The sequence below is a fragment of the Aplysia californica genome, unplaced genomic scaffold (assembly GCF_000002075.1).
Source record: "Aplysia californica isolate F4 #8 unplaced genomic scaffold, AplCal3.0 scaffold01425, whole genome shotgun sequence".
Taxonomy (NCBI): Eukaryota; Metazoa; Mollusca; class Gastropoda; order Aplysiida; family Aplysiidae; genus Aplysia; species Aplysia californica.
The window spans coordinates 1-19,079 of NW_004798695.1; the positions used below are offsets into that span (position 1 = coordinate 1).

Below are 19,079 nucleotides of genomic sequence, written 5' to 3' on the forward strand. Positions count from 1 at the left end.
TGAACAAGCTTAAGCACAACAAAGAGAGCACACAGACAATTGCCGTCTCATCAATGAGTAAAACTGTTGTCCACGTTGAGCCATCACTTGCATCTGTGAGTAGAAATGGAGGTTTGCAGTCGAGGTGATTCTCACGTTTCGGGTAAAAATAGGAGATTTACATATATAATTCACGCCATTACTTTGGTCACGTTCTTGGCCACCTGCCCTAAACTGTCCACGGGGTTTTATGCACCCTACACAATTAATTTAGCATAATTTGATCATTTTTTGCATAATTTCTGATTATTTTCCTTTATCATTCTTTGTTAAAATTAACAGAATCGCATAATTTCACATTTTTGGGGCTCTACTCAGTTTGCATAATTTCAGAATTGTTTGCATAAAACCGCAGGGACAGCCTAAACCATCAGGAATACTTCTTCCTCAAGCAGCACCGGGTAGACAGTAGAGCGTCCGCGTGAATTCGCTATTCAAAACACAAATAAACAAACAAAATAGTAATAACTCCGTTGCAGAGTAACTTTCTGCAGGTTCTCAATAAAAACTAGGAGTCAAATGCACTCTAAATATTATAAAAAGTATTGTCAGCTTGGTGTTATGAGCCATCTCTCGTCGATTACATCATCATCAACTTGCGTCTGAGAGTAGAATTGGATGTTTGCAGTCAAGATGATCCCACGTCTCGGGTAAAAATAGGAGATTTACACACATAATCCACGCCACTATAACTATGGTCACGTTCTTGACCACATGCCCGAAACCACCAGGCTGCAGAAAGAGTCAGGAGCCCAGAGAAGGGGGCGCAGGGGAAGAGGGAGCAAACGGTCAGAAAGTGGAGACGAAAGCAGACGACAGAACATGGTTGATAAGCAGGAAAGGGGTTGAAAGGAGAACATTTTAGAGAACAAAATTTTCCGTCGCTACCAGGTTTCGAGTTGCTCGGGGTGGACAGTTACAACTGAGTCTCCGTGTGAAGTCACTATTCAAATGACAAACAAGCAAACAAAATAGTAATAATTCCGTTGCAGAATAGTTTTCTGCTTGTTCTCAAGAAAAAATCAGGAGTCAAATGCATTCTAAAAATATTATAAAAAGTACTGTCGGTTAACTGTTTTGAACCATCTCTCGTCGTTTAAATCATCAACTTGCGTGTGTGAGTAGAACTGGAGGTTTGTAATAATAGGAAATGTTTTTAGTAAGTATTTTACGGCACTTGCAACACAATAAGGTCATATAAGTGCCGAAGACTACAGTTGTTACAAGAGAGTAACAAAAACAAAAAAGGAGGAGATAAGGATGACAGGTGTTTGATCGGAAAGAAGGGGCAAAACACATCAGAGCACCGGCTAACCACCCACAAAATAGGAGATTTACATACACGTTCTTGACCACCTGCCCGAAACCACCAGGCTGCAGAAAGAGTCAGGATCCCAGAGGAGGGGGCAAAAGAGAGGGGGGGAGGGGGCAGAAAGTGGAGACGAAAGCAGACTTTTTACCTCCTTCTCTTTTGCCCCCTCCTCTGAGCTCTTGACTCTTTCTGCAGCCTTTCTACTGCAACACCTTGGCTCTATTTTACTGCTGTCTTTCAGCCACACCCCAGATCTTATAGTAGTAGGAACGATCCAACACTTTGCCTTCTCGAATACCGGCAAAAATGTCTCCCAGGCCCCGTGTCCTATTTGCACAAGTTCAAATCTCTTAGTGGTCCTAAAATGGGTAAGAGTAGGCTTGGACAGCCACCGGGGTAAAATTCAAAATTAATTTCTACCAAACTGTAAATGCTTAACAGTTAATATGTGTCGCGCGCGCTCATATGATCCGAACGCCGAAAAACACTTACCAAAGCAACCCCCCCCCCCCCCCAAAAAAAAAAAAAAAACAAGAAAAAAAAAAAAAAAAAATATTAACACCGTGCGATGTGACCGCTCCTTGTCGGAGAGCCTTGGAAACTTCCCAAACAACCAAAGACTACATTTAAAAATTTTTTTTTTTATTTCATTCCCGCTCAAGCGGAGATTCCAACTCATGACTAATGACCCGTCACCCACGCAGCACTGTTGTGTAACACCAACCGAGCTCCTGGCAGACACGCCAAGTTAATAGGTTCAAACTGTGCCATTAGCAAAGCTGTAAGTATTGCATGTACATGTATTGCCAAATGTCACATCATGAGAATGCTATAAAACGTTCACGTTTCCGAGTTTATAGAGGGAGGAAGCAAGACGCTACTCCAGAAGTACAAAGTTCTATCTGCTAAGTACATGTACTTAGTTTTGAGAAATTTGAAGTTTAAAATTTTGGAGTTTCACAACATGTCAAGTTTTTAGAATGCAATTCTTTGTTGAATAACTTGACAACGACTAAGAATATAATTTTTACCATTTTGATAGGGCAGATATAACATTTGATTTCTGACTTTATGGTCATAGCACTCTAAAATGACCAAGGTAGAACTTTACAATTCTTGGGTAGCCAAAACGTGAACGTTGCATTGAACAAAAACCCTCCACGATCTCCGATCCAGAAAAAGAGAGTTCACTACACGAACGTATCAAGGCGGGAATACAAGACCCGCCTTTAACTATAAGCGCCATTGTCCGGGCGTCCAAAAGAATTCTTAAATAACTTCTGAGTATCTATTGTGACGAGGACTCCACTCACTCACCAGTTAACGCGTACATCATGAGGAATACATAGAGACATGGATGAGAGGAAGGGGGGGGCGCAAAAAGGGCGGGGGGGGGCTGTTCAGTGATTAGATAATGCTCAGAGATTTAGAGCATTGACAGTTACGTAGCACGGCATGTTATAGAAAATACTGGAGGAGAAGAAAAGAAACGAAGAATGATCCATTACACTGAGGCGCTTTCCAGCCACAATGCGTGTTACATTCGCTCACATGGAGAGACATAAGGGGAAATCTGCCGGGGTTATTCAGAGATCGGTTATTCATGATTCACTCACGTGGAACGGCATGTGGACATTTACCTGGTGGATGTTCAATGATCGATCATGCGCTCACACGCAAAGATTAAACGGCGATCTAACTGGATTTTTCCCTGAATGTATTATAGTGTCCTATTTGTTTGAGTCGAGAGAAGCACATCAACACAATGGTGGTCATTTAGTCATGAGGAAACAACAGAGGGAAAGTAAAGAAGCAGGACCAACCAGTGGTGCCCTCCAATCACCCGTGGTAGTATCTTAAAGATTTTTTTTTAAGCAAGGTAGGCATGGACATAGACAAACGACAGAATGAAAGAAAAGAAGTTGGTTGGTTTTACTTTCCACTAAAAAGATTATACTAATCATAATCACTGTCAATCAAATCCGGTCTTGTCAGAAGCTGAGGCACCATGGACAACTTTCCACTGATTGCATTCCTCTTAATTTCGAGAGTTAGACCTACTAATAATATACTCAATGTCTCAAATCGTCAGCACGTTGTTCAGCTAACTTTTCAGCGCAGATAAAAACACACACAAGAAAAACTTATTCTTTTTAATAATTAACTACATCAATGATCTTTTCTGCTTTTTTCAGCATCAATTAAGAATCTGAATGTGAACAAAATATATCTCAAGTACATGCAGCCAATATGACGTATTAAGAAACTGTTTTTGGGTTGTTGTTGCTTTTTTTTTCAGTTATAAAATTCCGGCTATGTACATTTGAAGAGCTGGCCGGGGATATATATTATTTTCAGACCTGTCCACCTTGAAGTGTAATCCTCAAATCTTTTCTTCTACCTGCCCTCATCTCCTTCTGCCATACGATTTAGAGGCACAGGCATCCAAAAAGACCTCACTGGATGATTAAGATCCCTAAAATCTTATTACACTGTCCAAGTTTTAAGACATGCCCCTTTCAGGATTTGAACCAAGGTAACCCACACAGTGGCAACAGGCCATACATGATGCTCAAACAGAGTTGTGAAGAAGCCTGCAGTAAACTGAAGAATATCAAAGAAATCAAAGAGTTGTGTAAAAGAAAGTGTTTGTTTTACGCTTTAGTATGAGTTTAAGGCACTTGCAACACAATCTGGTCATATGCGTACCCATGACAAGACCGGAAGTTTTACAAGACAGTAACAGATATTTTAAAAAGGAAAGATAAGGACGATAGGTGTGTAATAGGAAAGAGGGAGCAATCCAAACAAGACCACTTGCCAATCACTCACAAAGATCAGAGGTGTTACATGTACAAGAGACTTACAAACACAAAAACAGGAGAGGAGATACAGATGATAGATGTTTAATAGTAACATTAGGAAAGAAGAAGCAAACCACACCAAAGCACTCGCAAAGATTAGAGGTGCTACATGAAAGTAACAACAAGAGGAGGGGAAATAAGGACGATAGATGTTTGATAGGACAGAAAGAGCAAACGACACCAGAGCATCCGCCACATCCACTCACAAAGAAAGTTTTCCAAAATGCTTTGCAAAAACTGATCACAAAAAAGGCAACTCACATGAATTAATGAGTTCACAATCATATCTATTATCACATTCAAGCATCAATGCGTCCCCAGACATATAACATACAAACAAAATATATCATTCAATTAAGTTCACTTGTTCACATCTTTAGGAAACCAAACACAATGTACTTCAGCCCCACAAACCCAAGCGTAAGCGTGAGCTTGGGATTGTAGTGCTGAAGAAACGCTAAAACATATATGCTTCCTTCACAGTTACTCTTCTGCGCACCAAATGCACACATCAGTAGACATTATTTTAAATCTGACTGTCTACCAAAATGGAGCTTACATGCTCAAGCCCCACTGGTTTGGGGGACCAGGTCTCAAAGGCAGTGCACTCATGAGCCAACTTGGGATGACTGGTTTATACTTACAAGGTCACATTTACAACATAACTGCCCGAGGTGTGTGTGGGGGGGGGGTTGTTTTGAGAACACTTTTAAAAAATCCAAGTACTTAAATAAGTTAACTGTATACTTAAACTTAAGCAATTTAAATTTTGACAGGCAAAAGCAAAAACTCAGTTACGTCGGCAGTTGGATTTTTAATACATGAAACAAAATGCTGCTACAAATAGGATGAATGGGAAAGATTTGTTCAAGTAAACAAAACCAAAAACGACACAATAACACCTCTTCTGTGGTGTGAAAATGTAAAACAGTTTTAGTTTTAGTAGAGGTTTTACGGAGCTCGCAACTGCATAAGGTCATATGAGCGCCAGAAGATTACAGGTGTTACAAGAGAGTAACAAACATAAAAAAGAAGAAGGTAAGGGGAGATAAGGATGATAGATGTTTGATAGGAAGGAAGAAGCAGCAGTAAAACAGACAGACAGAAACAACAGAGGGTCAGAAGTAGGGCCTACTAGTGGTTCCCCGCGACCACGTGCAGAATGGGAATGCGGTAACAAAGAACAGAGTCGGGGTCACTGACATACCAATGACCAGCAATTTCAAGCTCACATTTCTCAGAATTTCAATGTGCAATTCAATTAGTTTAGTCTTAGTAAGAGTTTTACGGCACTTGCAACACAATAAGGTTATATAACTGCCGAAGATTAAAGGTGTTACAAGAGGGTAACAAACACACAAAAGAAGGAGAGGAGAGAAGGACGATAGACGTTTGATAGGAAAGATGAAGCAAACCACACCAGAGCACCTGCCAGCCACCCACCAATTCAATTAGTAAAAAGAAAACACAACAGACAATTTAATCTTTATTTTTTTTTTTTTTAACACCGCTTTATTGAAACGGTGTACAAATGTAACTATTTTGACAACATCAATCAAACACAATCAGAAAGTGCAAAAATAAAACAATAAAAGATAGATCTATATATCTTGACAGTATGTACAACAAGATGAAAGACTTTTTAAACTGGACCCAGATCCAACACTGCCATTATTCCCCTCGGACTCGGAGCCACACTTCACAACTGTTGTCTAAAATGAGGGATTAACCATCGTCTATAATGAGGGATTAACCGTCGTCTATAATGAGGGATGAACCATCATCTATAAAGAGGGATTAACCATCATCTATAATGAGGGATTAACCATCGTCTATGATGAGGGATTAACCATCGTCTATGATGAGGGATTAACCCCGTCGAACCGTCGTCTATGATGACGGATTATTTTTATCTATTTTTATAGTAGGGGTTTTACGGCGCTCGCAACTGCATAAGTGAGGGATTATTATACATGTCGTGAAATCATCCCTTACAATACAGTTCATTGTCAACACAAGCAGAAACTGTGATACTACTTTTAGTCCTAACTGACTTGCCCAATTCACTTTTTGGCGTCTTGTGAAAAGTAAAAAAAAAACCCCCACAAAATAGAACTTTGCTATAGTGAACATATATGAGCAAGTAACTGGCATTTTTACTATACCAACGACTAAAAACTGATTTTTTTTTTTTAAAGGACTATGGCATTTGTTTTATGATAATACATGTACTTGTGCTGAACATCTCTGATCTACCCCCCACCCCCTCTCCTCTCTTGATCTATCTCCATTTCCCAACCCTCATTTCTTCCCTCATCAATTCAAGCATTCATGCGCATTTCACTGGGACAGGAACTGTGTTGTGTGCAGCGGACTGGGTGGGGGATACTAAAAAAAAAAACAGGTTACTGTCTGCTCAGGTCACAGTGACAGACCATTTCTGCATCCAATAAGACAACAATATTACATCTCCCCTTGACACCTTGTGGTATAAGAGGGCAAAAATAGCACCAAAAACTATACACGCTCATATGCTCTGCCAGAATGTTCTTCCTTTGTTAATCATGTACAAAAATGTACAAGAATTTTTTTGTGTCACTGAATAGACAAAGAGTGGATACGAGGGAGAAAAATCGCTCCTGATACATGTAAACATAGAGTGACAGCTTTCATTTTGTATTAAACACTAAGATAAAAGTTTCATTCATTTTGAATGTATAGATATACATGTTGAATGCTGGAACCTGAAGAAGCTTTTTTCAGGACAGTTTACATTCATAAGAAACATAATTTTTTTCTTTTGGATATTGCCATTATTTTAGAATAAGTGTGAAAACAGTAAAAAAAAAAAAGATACAATTTTCATTTCTACATATTTTCACACAAAAGCTGTAGATGTAAGCCTTGTGCAACATTCTCATTGACTGTACCGAAATCTAGCTGTGTTTATACTTTAAACGCTGAGTTTGCAGTTTGATATACCATTTAATATTTCATTTGGGAGTATTTTAACTTTTTATCTCCAGCGAGCCGCTCTCATTCATTTACGACGAGAATGACATTACATTAATTTTCGGCAATTACCGAAAATAGGTCTCTTTTACCAGAAGTTCATTCACTTGGCTCGAATTTCAGTGCGAATAAAGATGCATTTCTGCACATTTTAGCTCATTTCCACACGTTTTCTAGACAACCTGTTGTGATCTACTTTTTTGGTAGACATGGCGGACAGTCGATCGCCATGACAATTCACGTCTGAGCAAGCAAGGGACCTTTTTACTCAAGGTTTAGACTCAGATGATGATTTGAATGATTGGTTGGGAAGGGCCTAAAGACACTTCAGTCAGTGGCACCGCCCCGGGGGGTCATCCTCGTCTGAGAGTGTGTGGTGCCGTAAATCTTGCAGTAACACCTGTTATTGTCTTATCAATTTCTTTTACATTTGTTTCTGGATTTTGTGTTTCAGGATCTGATGAGTTGGCCCGTCTCCTGACAACAGGACAACCAACAGTTTTCGACCACTACAACCACGACATAAACGGCTGTGATGTTGCTGACCAGAATATCACCTATTATGGAAATTTTGAGCGACGGTAAATAAAAAAAAGTGGTGGAAAAAAAATGTTCCAGTTCGAAATAAGCCAAATGAACGCCCTTGTTCTCCACACGGCTAGTCACCCCAACCAACGCCGTGAATTCAAGTTGGGAGATAGTGACAGAAAGCTTTAAAAATAACCCCCAAAAAACAACCCATCTCCACAAGGGAATCAATTCCATGAATTTTTAGTGTGATGTCAAAGAGCTAAACCAATCCACCCACAAAAGCTGGAGCGGCTGGAACTAAGAATGGTCGAGCCGAATACCAAGACAGTTGCGGGTGAACAAATCTAGCCCCTGCATCGTGCACTCACATCTGACAGTCATCACTTCGAACCACCAAAGGTCTGGCTGCTGCCACTTCTGCCAAAAATCCAACGGTTGACGGAAAATTCCACAGAAGATTGAAACGTGTCAGTAGAACACGATCACCAACGCGAAGAATCTGTCCACGATGAAGAAGAGCTCCCAACCACAAGCGCGGGTCAAATATGAGTAGACTCCTCCTTCCCTCCCTATGCCGCACACTTGTTCTAAGCTGTTTGAAAAAACAGGCAGGGCTCATCACAACACCGAATACTTCAGGAAGAACCACAAAGGCGTGCAAATGTGCGTGCGTCTGGCATTAAAAAAAGCACAAAGAGATTACACACAAACACACCCTGAGGGAATCCCGCTTTTAAAAAATAGGTTCAAAGTGTTGGTCGGGGTTGTGCCCCGTGGGTCTGACGGCGCCCGGATGCTGGGGCTGCTGGTGTATGGGCACTCTCCGCCGGGGCGGGGCCAGATACTCAAACATGGACTTGTTGTGCCGCGACAGCATGTTGTTCAGGTCCTGGGGCAGCGGGTCCACCCAGAAGAAGTCGTGGTTGAGGGCGTCGTCCGAGTTGACCCGCTTGGAGGGGTCGAGGGTCAGCAGCTTGTCCAGGAGGTCGAGGGCGTACTGGTCCTTGACGAACTTGTGCAGGCGTTCTTTGACCTTGCGCTTGTCTCCCTTGGGCAGTTCGATCTTGGTGAAGAGGTCGAGTTTCTCCACACCCGGCCAGACCTCTGGAGCGATAGCCCCGCACAGCTGGCTGATCAGGGTAAGCTGTGGACACATCAATCGGTTAAAAATGTATAGTCTATTATAACATACATGAATCAACAGTGCTATGCTTGAAATGTGCAACTCGTTTATTCAAAACTTAAATGAACAAAAAATCCAAATTTTTTATCTAAATGATGAGAGAAGACGAAAACTTGTACACAGTACTTTTCTGCTTTTTATGGTGCAAGCTGACTTCTGATTTTTATTGAGCACCCAGATATCTACCCCAACAAATTGTTTTGGAACCAAAACAATAGTTGACCTATAGTTACACTTTTGGAACATAAAATCAACGATATATACCAGACTCATTTTAAACATTTTCTTACACTCTAACAAAACAGACAAACACACTATGACTCAGTAAGACAATGGAACGAGTGGAATTCCCACAGCAACTGAGGAATCTTCAAAAAAATAATTCTACACGTACCTAGTTGTTTTAGTAAAAGTTTTACAACACTTGCAACACAATAAGGTCATATAAGTACGGAAGATTAGAGGTGTGACAAGGGAGTAACAAACATTAAAAAGAAAGATGAAAGATAAGGACAATAGATGTTTGACAGGAAAGAAGAAGCAAACCACACCTGAGCACCAGCCAACCACCCACATGTACCTTCATAAGACTTTCATCAGACATATGAGGATACAGAGACATGAACTGCAAGTGAAACAGCATTTCTAAGGTTGAAACTTGTGACATGTTGTCACCAGTGAAAGTTTATCTATACAGTATACTTCAGTGGGAACCAAATTCAATAAAAACGAAAAATATAACACATAAAAACAATGAATATCTCATTTATATCGTTCCGCTCCGTGCACACAGTGGAGAGTTTCCCCCCAATCCGTTTGATTCGGTTTACTACATTTGAAAGCATCCAGGTTTTCTTTTAAAGAGGGGCAAAAGCTACTTTTTGCAGCAATTTGATCATATTCTCCTAAATCAAACACCTTCAATTTTTTAGGTCGCAGTTGAGTACATTTCTTTTATTAAAAAAGTGCGGCCAACTGCCAGGGACAAGGCCACTACGTGTCACATGACATCACAGGGTCAGATGGTTTGTTTACGAGCCAAATGTGATATGCCCTAATGGGGCTTCGGGTCAAATTAGATGTGGGGCATCGTGGAGAAATTAGGTGGTCGTCAAAAGAACAAAACTGGAGAAACAGGCATTTTTCTGCCAGTTAGCATTTTTTGTCAATTTTTTGTTTTTTCACTCAATCCCTTTTATGTCCAAATAAAAACACATTTCCGTGTGAATTTTACTGAAAAACGTTGATTAAAGGCACACATTATGTCATTTTTCAGTTTTCAAGGACTCTTTCACTATTGCAGTTACCAAACGTTGGCGGCCATTTTCTCGCAAATTTCCACATTGAAATCAAGCTACCTCAGCCTCTTCAATCGCAAATATCTTGACTTCTATTTAAGATAGATGGGCATTTTTTTTACTGAAAGCAAAGCAAATAAAAAAGCTTTCAGATAATATCAATAACTCTAAATGCCCAAAAATTGACGAGCACCTGATTCCACCGCGTTGTGACACATAAAAAAAAGCAGAGGTCTATTTGATACTATAGTATCCACCTAACCTGCGCCATTACCCCACCAAACCCGACCTATCTAAACTAATCACGTAAATAGAGTCTATTTGACCAGCGACCATTCGTTCTGACAGGCCATGCGTGCGCCTAACAAGACGCTGCTCACCTGGTGCTGCTCGGTGTTGCCCTGCATAATGGGGCTGCGTGTCCACATCTCCGCCATGATGCAGCCGCCGCCCCACAGGTCAATGGCCGGCCCATAGTTGCGCTCGCCCAGCAGGAGCTCCGGCGGCCGGTACCACAAGGTCACCACGCGGTTGGTGTAGCGGTTGAGTTTGTCGCTGAAAACCAGATGCAACCAGTTAAGAGTTGGAGTAAATAAGAAATACACATCAACACAATGATGGTCTTTGGGAAAGACTTGTTTCTTTATTCGTTGGAGCAAAGAGAAGCACTTGGACACAATAAACAGCCATTTCATGAGTGGAAAGAGTAAGACAGACGTACAAAAACAACAGATGTAAAGTTGTAAGTGTCGTAAAAGTCAAGCCAAAAAAAACAACTATTAACAACAGTTTGTGAACTGACAATTAAAACCACAAGGTCACCATGCTACTAAGTGTAATGGTTCAGTTTGTCGCTGAAACCAGATGGAACCACAATGCTTAAAATTGAACCTATGCCATAAGAACATCAAATTACAGTTGAACCTGCTCCAAAAGTACCACCTGCCAAAGAAAACCAGCTGTGCAAGTGACCACTTTCCACGACCCCATCATATTTTTTTCCTTAGACACTGTCCAAGAAGATCACCCACCTGTCTAACATGACCAATCCTCACCTCAACAAGTAGGAGAAATTTGTGGAACCCTCCAATCACAAGCAAGAATAGATTCACTTTCCACAGGTGGCTTGGTACCAGAAGAGGCATCCACCAACCACACATGACCTTTCCTTTGACAACTCTCTCCTCCATAAAGAGCAAAAAAAATAATTCTGTTCTAGACTTCATCAACTTCACCATCATTTCGATCACAAATCCCAGTCTTGTCAACGGCTGGGCCACAGACAAACTTTCCACTAATCTCACATCACTGCTTTCAATTGCTGAGCTTTCTCATAGCCTCAAATATTTTCAGACACGTCCACTCCGAGATGTCATCTACCCATCTTTCCTTCAGCGTTCTTGTAGTGTGTAATACCACATCCATTTAAAAGAAAATTCTAGAACTCTAAATACAACCCCCTCCCCCCAACACTCCATGATAAACCACAAACCCAAATTACCTGAAAGCTCTAGCGAGACCAAAGTCAGCAAGCTTCAGCCTCCCGGTTTTAGTGATGAGAATGTTGGCAGCCTTCATGTCACGATGCAGGATCTTGTTGCTGAACAAAAGGAAGGAACCGACAAAGTAAGTCTATTGAACATAACATACCAATCTGGTAACACACAAAACATCAGAAACATTATCATGACTACATACTATCACAAATATATTTTTTTTAAAGGGGAACTGACAAGGCTCAAGGGGTTTAAACAATTTATCAGCATAAACAGAAGTTAAAAAGGGAAAGAACTCAGTTAAAAAGAAAAAAAGGGAACTTAACTAAAAAAAATCTTTGATAACCTGTAATAATAGTTTGGAATTTCCTAGCAATGAGTGGCTCAACAACTTTAATTTGATTCAAGGATTCCAGAAACTGTATTTGTCTCTTACTAAATGTTATAAGTCCCCTAAGAAAGCATATTTCTGATGTCTCTAGTTTACTTTCACTCTCATATGTCACCATGTCAGTGTTCCTCCATTGTGGCCCCATTTTTTCTGTTATGTTAAGAAATTGTCCAAGATATCCTGCTTGAAAGAAGAGTTGGCCACATATAACCTCTTTTTTAATTCATTCAAATGTCAGCTGAAGTCGTTTCTGTTTTTAAATTAATAAAATGAATATTTGGAGTGGTTTTCTTTTAGTCAGAACACAACGTTTTATGTTACTGTTGTTCGTTGTACTGTATTGTAAAGCGCTCAGAGCCTGTGTACTTTAATCGGGGTCGAACGCTATATAAAAGTCATTTATTATAATCAGGGATGTAAACAGGTTCTGAAAAAAAAGGCGGAAAATATATGGCGCACGCCCACCGACTGAAAAAAGAATACAGTGAGACTAAATTATATTTGTTTCTTTCCCTCTATTACAACAACTAATCTCTATTTAGTATATGAGCCATTGCCAAAACGTGGGGAAAAACACACACATCTCACATTAGTGTGCATAAAATGTGACGCATTTGTATTTATTCCTCCAAAACTTATACACATGTCAAATATAAGATGTAGAACCTGCATTAGCAGTTTCAGACCCCATGTCAGCTTTATAATCTTGGCTTTGTAAATTTTGTGCCAAAAATGTTCGTTTTTTAGTGATTCCTGGAGTGTCATTTTGAGCACACCAATGCAAACTTTCAAGAATGTCCAAAATTTAGTATTTTGGGGTGTGTTTTTTTTTTACGTGTGCTTTGATCCTATGCTATTTGTCATCGAGAAAGGTTAACTTGCTCAAGATATCGGTTTATTTGTTTGCAAATAAACGAACAATTCAGATCACTTGTGCGTCAGTCGTGTCGTCACGGACTAGGTGTTTCAGAAAACACCATTATTTTTCAGTAGAATCACTGTAGTTGGTTAAATCTTTTTGCTTTTCGTCGTTTATTCAATAGTTCAAAAGCCGCGATGCGCGAAAGGAACATCGGGTTCCTAGATCTACGATTTCGGTCGGCTGTATAACATTCGCCGTGATTGTCGTCAACTTGCGACGTTCCGGAAGTCCGAATTTCGCCCACTTTTGTTTTGAACGGGTCATCAACAGTGCCCGGATATAATTGTTTTCTTGAGTGACTTCCCCTTACCCACTTCCGCAGAACAACGGAAGCAACGGGGGGGAACAGAAAAACAAAAGTAGTCACTGCCTTCAGTGTCCGCTGCCGCACAAGAATTTTGCGTTGAATGTGACATACTGGACTGTTTTGCGTGTTTTTAGGCTACTCTGTTGAATATTTTAGTGAAATTGCGGTGTTAACACTGGATTCCTGGAACAAGAGTGTGATGTGTGAACAAACTTAGAGAGATGGATCATTTCTGTGGTTATAGATTAAGCTTTTGTGCTTAGTGATGACGTTTGGGGGTGTCGTCATGCAGCCGTACAAGACTGACTGACGTACTAGAAATTACATTGTCCTCAGAGCATACATTTTAAAAGTCATGTGTGCTCTCTTTACTCAAACAAATAAACAAACATGTCCTTGCTTATCTGTCTAACTCAAAAATACACATTTGTTCTTTGTTGGTATGATATACCTTTTCCCAATACATTGTGTCATTGTGTCATCATTGTTATGTACAAGTAATATTTGTCATCATTGCTAATATCAATAAGTTTTCAACATATATTTCATACATGCAAGATATATTTAGAAGCAAAATACGCCTGTATTGATCTGTGTATCTCTTAGTGCAAATTTGTTCTTTGTAGGCATGATTTTACCTTTTCCCAGTATGTTTTGTCATCACTGTTATGTACGAGTACTGTTTGTCATAATTAGCAACATAATTGTGATTGTCCACTGTCTTTGATATGACCTGATATCTGTTTCAAAGCAAAAGAAACCTCTCCTGGGTTTTTTTTATTCTTAAAGTGCGCATTTCTCTCTGGAGGCATGACTTTGTCTTTTCCTGTACATTGTGTCATCACTGTTATGTACAAGTTATGTTTGTCATCACTGTTATGTACAGGTCAGCTCCATTGATTTTGTGCTTTTGCCTCATATTAGTTTAAAAATTGTTTTACACATGTGTTTTTCTGGTACTGAGGCTTTGATAGCTGTATTTGTTTTGTACAGCCTTTCACTATTGTGATGTGTTGTCAATGATAATGTCCAATGTGTATACATTCTTGTACATAACAATGATGACATGTTCTGTGCACTGCGTCATTGTTACAAAGCTTGTCATTCATATTACCATTATGAGTGGAGTTCATAGTGTACAAAGTCTTTGTTTACTAAACAAATGGAATTTTAAGTCCATAATTTGCCTTGTTGCTATCTGTTTTTGTCATCATTGTTACATACAAGAAATACAGTGGTTGCCAAACCAATAGACCCATATCTCCAAAACCCTACATCTCCTTGCTCTGATACTCTAGGAATATGAGCACTAAATGTCAATCTGTGACTGACAGAAAAGAGAGTCAAATTGGTAAGAAAAATTTTTTTGCACCACTGAGTCTCAAGAGAGTCTCACGTTTTGGCAATTGCTCATATATATAATATGTATTGTTTATAGTAGACTTTTGTTAAAAGCTGGGGGCCCAAATGGCAAATCGGCCGGAAAAACCCGGAAGATTTACATCCCTGTATTATTATTAAAACCCTTATATATTAAAGTGATACAGCTCTAAAGATTAAAAAACAGAACACCAATTCAAGACAAAAACTTCCAGCGAAACAAAATCGTCATGATGAGTCAGTCACCTGTGTATGTAGTAGAGTCCGTTGAGCAACTGCTGCATCACCTTCTTGATCTCGGCCAGGCTGAACTTGACCTGCGGGTTGCTTAGGAGTCCGGCCAGGTCGTGCTCGCAGAACTCAAACACCAGGTACACCGTGGATTTGTAACGGTTGTACGGCGCCGCTGGAGCAGGACGGGAAGAGAGGAAGGAAGAACACAACACAGAGTGCAGATGAGTACTCGTCAAACAACATCTGCTTATTTTTTCCATCTCAACCCATACTGTACAATATAATTTTGAATATCTAGTAGCCTAAAAAAAAAACCCAGAGAAACAACAGTGATCCTAAAAGAGCCGTCCCCCCCCCCCCCCCCCCCCCCCCCCCTCAAACAAACAACAAAATAAAACAAAACAAAAACCCAACAATAATCAAATTTTTAAAAAAAAACGTGGCTGAGTACAAAACACCACATTTGAAATTATTAATTAGCTTACAAGTGTCACTAAGGTATAACAAATCCTAAAAAGTTTTTAGAATTTGTTATAGTAAAGAGGAGAAACACACAAAAAGAGTAATGCAATTCAATGATCTGATGTAATCTGTCATGATTATCATTTTTAGGTAAACACAATCAAACCATGCACCCACAGCTTGAGAGTCAATCCTGATAATTGTATGAAACACCTATTCAAAATGTCAATCTAGCACTGAACTTATCCTTATTGAAAAAAACAAAACGTTACAATTCTTTTTTAAAGGGGTGGGAGGTGGAATAAAAAGAATGAGAACCAGTCTCTACAAAATGAAAACCCCTCGGCAATATTCTCCCTCCAAGTTGGGCAGCAGTTTTGACAAACACATATTTAAGCAAGAAACAACGACTTGCTAAAACATGACAAACTATTCTAGCTACTAGCTGTAAAGAGTATGTTCACACTCAAAGTATCTACTCACGTTTTGCTCTGCAAATCTCCAGTAAATTGACGATGTTATCATTCTTCAGCACTTGCAGAATTTTGATCTCTCTCAGGGCTGTGATGGGGAACTGAAATACAGCATTGACATAATATTTGATTCAGGAAAGAAAAAAAAAGGCACACACAGTTAAATATTGTAACGTTAAAAACTGACAAACCCTCTCATAGTTTTTAAAAAAGGCTGTTGGAAACTTGAGCCCATTTTAGCTGAAGAGCAACAAATTCATTTTAGTGTCAAGTCAATGGCAAACACCTCAAGAGCACATGCTATTTCTTGAAACAAGTTTAATTCTTCTGTTTGTCTTGATTCCGCTATTCCAAATTCAATATAGAAGAAACTCTATGACACAACAATAACATTCAACACAGATATTTTTGAAAAATACAAAATAACATCCAAAATAAAATCAGAACCCATATATATAAGGCAACAGTTACAGGAAAAGGCTGTGCTTGTTCCTCAATGATGCTATCTGAGCACCCTCAACTTGAAGTACTCAACTATATAACTTAAACTGGGTTTTTTTTTTTCAAGAGGATAAAATAAAAACAAGTAATTATTCACAAACAAACCAATAACAATAGCAGGAAAAAGTTGTGAAAGAAGCTGCATGTTTTGTGTCCAGCTGTGTTAAGAAAAATTTATATATTTGAAATTACAGGTCAGATGAGTACGAAATGAGTACTGAATAATCATCTTTGGGAAAAAATCATTTACCTAAAAATGTCAAAAACTTCTTCCTCGTCGCTTTTCTTCCTCATCCCCAATTTCAATAATCTACTTACATGCAATGTAAGCCAAGGAAACTGTCAGATTTATAAAACATCTTTCAAGTAAATTCATCATGTATCAGAAACCAGTACATCATCCATGCACCAATTGTATGTAGTGTTTAGTAAGCAAAATCTTGAGTCAGAATAACAACTAAAACCATTGTTCTCACAATACTATCATAAATCTAAATATTTAAAAACTAGGCAAAAATACTGTTTTACACCTAGGGGAATACACTCAGATTACCTTAAACTCTGAATGACACAGGACTTACCCCTTCTTTTTCATTCTCCATGAGAACCTTTTTCATGGCAACCACATTTTTTGTTTTTTTGTCTCGAGCCTTGAAGACTTCCCTGAAAATAAATAAATTTAAAAAAAACAAAATTGATAAGAAATGTAAGAAACAATATACAAAAACAGTGATAAAGACCAAAATACACTCAGCAGAGACAAAATAGGACAGGAGTTGTAAAACAGTCCAGAAAGCCTACATAGCACAGAAACAAACATTTTTTTAACCACTGTAGCATCTTTGTAGACCACTAAATTAGTTTACTTTTTATTTTGTGGTATAACATCATTTTTTTTTCTCTATGTTATTGTCACTTTGATCATCCACACCGATAGACAGTATTCAGAAATTAGGAGGTTTTGTTTCACACCAGGTGAGAATAGCCAACACTGGCAAGTGTAACTCGGGGTGGGAGGTCAATCGTATTTTTATTCTCACCCGGGGAGAGAATAGCCACTTCCATTAGAGTATAGATAGATTTATATCTAGATGTCTCTCGTTATGAAATTCCTCCCTAAAGAGTAAAAGAACTTGTCTAGCCCTAGCCTATTGTTGTTTTCAAACTAGGCCTTAATACTGAATTGAAATGTTAAAATAATAATAATTTATAGTCCTAGATCTAGATCTACATCTAGAATCAAATAATACTAATACAATTATTAAAATGTAATAAACTAAGACCAAGATCAAAATGGCGCTCTTTGAAAATTGCCTTCCAATTCCGCAGCCATTTTGAAACTGATAATTTGCCATGCAAACGTGAAGATTGTGTGCTTTTAAAATTTTTAGCCTATTTTCGCCAGGGGGCTCAAGCCCCCCTGAAACCTCCTACTGTTACTGTTATAGAGCTAGATCTAATCTAGTGCCCATTAATAATAGGCCAGCTCTATTTCTCCGAACGCTCGGGAAAATAATCTTGAACTCTATTTCTCCTAACGGTTTACGCCTGCCAGTCTAGCCGTACTTATCTTAGGTCCTTAGAAAACAGGAGGTTCAAAATACATGCACTGTCTTTAAGGCACCTGGTTTCATCTCAAATAACAATACTTTAGGTACTGCATACTAAAAATGTATTTACAATTCAGTAGGCTTTTTTATGGTCAGTCTAGCCATCATATTAAGAATAAGTACGGCTAGTCTAGCAGTCTAGCCATCATTAAGTACGGCTAGCCTCTTCCAAAAAAAAAATCCCTCCACCAACCCTCCCCACCCCCGTTCATACCTTACACAAACACAGACACACACATAAACACAACACACGGGCCACTTCATTCGCATTATCAACAAATCTCGAGAACGGAAACCGTTTAGGAGAAATAGAGTTCAAGTTTATTTTTCCGAACGTTCTGAGAAATAGAGCCGGCCCAAATGAAATTATCCGAGCCAGACGCAATCCAAAAGAACCAAATTTCTGGGATTTGGCTCCAAACTGACACTCCTCTCAGTGCTCAGCAATACCAGGATGCCCTAGTGGGAATTAAATTATAAAATGGTGTTTCTCGATCCTTTGTCAGGTTCCGTTTTAATGCAGGGGTCCCTAGTATTCGATACTTGACCTTTTTTTGTGATTATACCTCACTTGGTTCAACTTCGACCCGGGTAGGTTCAAATTCGACCGGCAGTTGGGCCAATTTCGACCACCTTGGTGCAACTTCGACCAAGAGTCCGAGAGTCCATCTAGGCTAGCCTACACCATTTTGTAGCCTAGTTTAGTCTATGGGTGGTACCCTTGTGTTTTGGTCGCAGTTTGCCACTCACATGCAAGGACATCACCCAGACTAAACATGACATGCAAATAAGCCCAAAGCCAAGCCTAATGTGTAAAACACGCAGGCGCAGATACACTCCCAGAATGACCCCACTCATTGACCGTTCACAGGAAAATGCTTAGACTAGCCTACAGGGAAGCAGCTCATGGCTCAACACACAGAAGATATTATATTAACAGGCTACACTTAATATCAAAAGCATACACTTTGCAAAACCCTATCATGTATATTTTCTCGAACCTGTGGCTGGTGACAGCTGCGCTCGAAGGTCTCTTCAGCGTTGTTAGCGTTGCCACTTGAGGG

At 39.4% G+C, this 19,079-nt stretch overlaps 1 protein-coding gene across 1 annotated transcript; it reads right to left on the bottom strand.

Moving 5' to 3' along the window:
• Positions 1 to 5,693: 5,693 nt before the first annotated feature.
• LOC101857999 (cyclin-dependent kinase 9) lies at positions 5,694 to 17,068 on the bottom strand (the record flags this gene model as incomplete). Its single annotated transcript, XM_013090694.1, is given in 6 exon segments — positions 5,694 to 8,902; positions 10,620 to 10,794; positions 11,741 to 11,839; positions 14,982 to 15,141; positions 15,915 to 16,005; positions 16,987 to 17,068. Coding segments are annotated over 6 exon segments (1,018 nt in total), but the record flags the coding sequence as incomplete, so codon positions are not given.
• Positions 17,069 to 19,079: the final 2,011 nt, after the last annotated feature.